Source organism: Oryza sativa, chromosome 5 (genome assembly GCF_034140825.1).
Source record: "Oryza sativa Japonica Group chromosome 5, ASM3414082v1".
NCBI classification, from domain to species: domain Eukaryota; kingdom Viridiplantae; phylum Streptophyta; class Magnoliopsida; order Poales; family Poaceae; genus Oryza; species Oryza sativa.
The window spans coordinates 11,035,051-11,037,391 of NC_089039.1; the positions used below are offsets into that span (position 1 = coordinate 11,035,051).

Here is a 2,341-nt window from a genome sequence, read left to right on the forward strand (position 1 = left end):
CGGCGTGAAACCATACGTCATACCTATTTGTACTGGGCCTTATAACAGACACACCTGGGCCTCTACGCCTCCTCTGAGTCCATTCGCACGGGCCCGTCTAAGGGCCTGTTCAATTTGTTGCCAAAAAAAAACCTTACTAAATTTTGGCAATGCGAAAATTTTGATATAGTTACCAAAATTTTGACAACTTGACAAAATATTGACAGGATTTCGTTACCAAAATTTGGCAGCAAACTGAATGTAGCCACTTTTTTAATAACTTTATCAAAATATGTGGTAAGGTTGAAAATGGATCAAAGTGAACAGGACCTAACTTAACTGTGTCGCCGCCTCCCGCTGGGCGCTGGCTGTGGCCTCGCCCCGTCCTGTGACTCCTTGGCCCGGCGCGCTCTCACTTGGCCCCATGATGCCGCAGCGCCGCCTCGCCGCGCGCCACCGCCGCCCGCCTGCCCCCAGGTAGCGTTACATGATCGCCCGCTCGAGACACGCTGCCTCGCTCGCAGCCGCAGCATGTGGGGGTACCTCCTCCGCCGCTCGCTCGTACGCCGGCCTCGACCTGCTCCTGCAGGAGAACTTCTCGGCCCCGCGCCGCGTCCTCCAGCTCCACGCCCTCCTCCTCACCTCCGGCGCGCTCTCCCTCCCGCACCCCGACCCGGCCGCCACCGCCGCCTTCCCCTACAACTGCCTCATCCACGCCCACCTCCGCCTCCGCGGCTCCGCTTCTCCTCCATGGGGCCCCCTCCGGATCTTCTCCGCCATGCTCGCCCGCGGCGTCCGCCCCAACCGCCACACCTTCCCCTCCCTCCTCAAGTCTAGCGCCAGCTTCGACGCGGCCACCCCGACCCTCCACGCGCAGTGCCTCCGCCGCGGCCTAGACGAGGACCGCTTCGTCGCCTGCTCGCTCCTCAGCGCCTACGGCCGCGACGGCCATCTTGTGCGCGACGCGCGTAAGGTGTTCGACGATATGGCTAGTCCGGATTTGGCTACCTGTAATGCCATGCTTGACGTGCTGTGTCTCTCCGGAGACATGTATGGTGCCCGCTGCTTATTTGATCGTATGGTGGTGAGGGATGTTGTATCGTGGACGACGATTATCTCTGGGTTAACGAGGATTGGGTGTCACTGGGATGCTGTTGAAATGTTCCGGGCATTTCTGCTGCAGAATAAGGGACGGCTTTCTGAGGCCACACTGGTAAGCGTTCTTTCAGCTTGTGCTAATCTGGATGCTGTGGAGGGGCTTGCGGTTGGAATGGCTGTTCATGGGCATGTTGTTCGCCATGAGGTTCAGTTCACTGCGTTCTTGGGCACAGCACTCATCGACATGTATGGTAAGTATGGGAAGCTTAGCTGTTGTAGCCATATCTTTCATTTGGTAAGAGACAAGGAGGTTTGTACGTGGAATGCACTGTTGTCTGCATTGGCTAATCATGGGAAGGAGGCTGAAGCACTGGTTAAGTTTGAGATGATGAGGAGTGAAGGGTTCTTGCCAAATCATATTACATTCGTTGCTGTAATGACAGCCTGTGCTCGCGCAGGATTGGTGGAGACTGGCTTAGACTTCTTCGAAGAGTTGTTTACTGAATATAAGGTCATTCCAATGATGGTGCATTATGGGTGTGTGGTAGATCTTTTAGGCCGTGCTGGTCGTTTTCTGGAGGCAATTCAGATTATAGAGAGGATGCCATTTATGGCTGATGATTCTGTGTGGGGTGCACTTCTTGGGGCTTGCAAGATCCATGGCAATATAGAGCTTTCTGCCCAGATCAGGGAGAAACTAATAGTTCTTGGTGGTCAGCAACCTGGACGGTATGTGACTGTTAGGAACATGTATTTAGAAGAAGGGAACTGGTATGCTGCCACTAGAATGGGAGAGGTGATGCAGGAGGCTGGTATTAAGAAGATAGTGGGTATGAGCAGTGTTGTGCTTAATTGAGTTAATTCTATCACATGAAGTAGTAGTTATATTATTCATCGGATTAGATGTTTGTAAGAACAGAATAGGTATGATGTTACTTCTAGATGTTGGAATTAATTTGTCATTTGGGACAAAACCTGTAACGCTCTGATTTTCATTTGGGATTAAAAATCATTAAATAATGTATTTTCCAGAAATTAAATAAAAGTTAAATCAATTTAATCAAGTGAAATAATAGGAGAATTAAAATTTTCCCTTAAAAAATCATTGGCCGAGAATATTTTGTAATATTCTTTGTGCCCTAATGAGCTCTCTAAAATTTCCCGCGAATTTTCGGAGCTCAAGAAGTAATTTTAAAGTCACAAACATCATCAAATCAATTAAAGAAAAAGAAAAACAAGTAAAACTCCCCTCCTTTCTCTTGGG

At 50.1% G+C, this 2,341-nt stretch overlaps 1 protein-coding gene across 1 annotated transcript; it reads left to right on the top strand.

Moving 5' to 3' along the window:
• Positions 1 to 345: 345 nt before the first annotated feature.
• Positions 346 to 2,097, top strand: LOC4338264 (putative pentatricopeptide repeat-containing protein At1g10330). Its single transcript, XM_015782738.3, has one exon. The coding sequence runs from the start codon at positions 467 to 469 to the stop codon at positions 1,931 to 1,933; it is 1,467 nt and encodes a 488-aa protein (XP_015638224.1). The 5' UTR covers positions 346 to 466; the 3' UTR covers positions 1,934 to 2,097.
• The last annotated feature ends 244 nt before the right edge of the window (positions 2,098 to 2,341 follow it).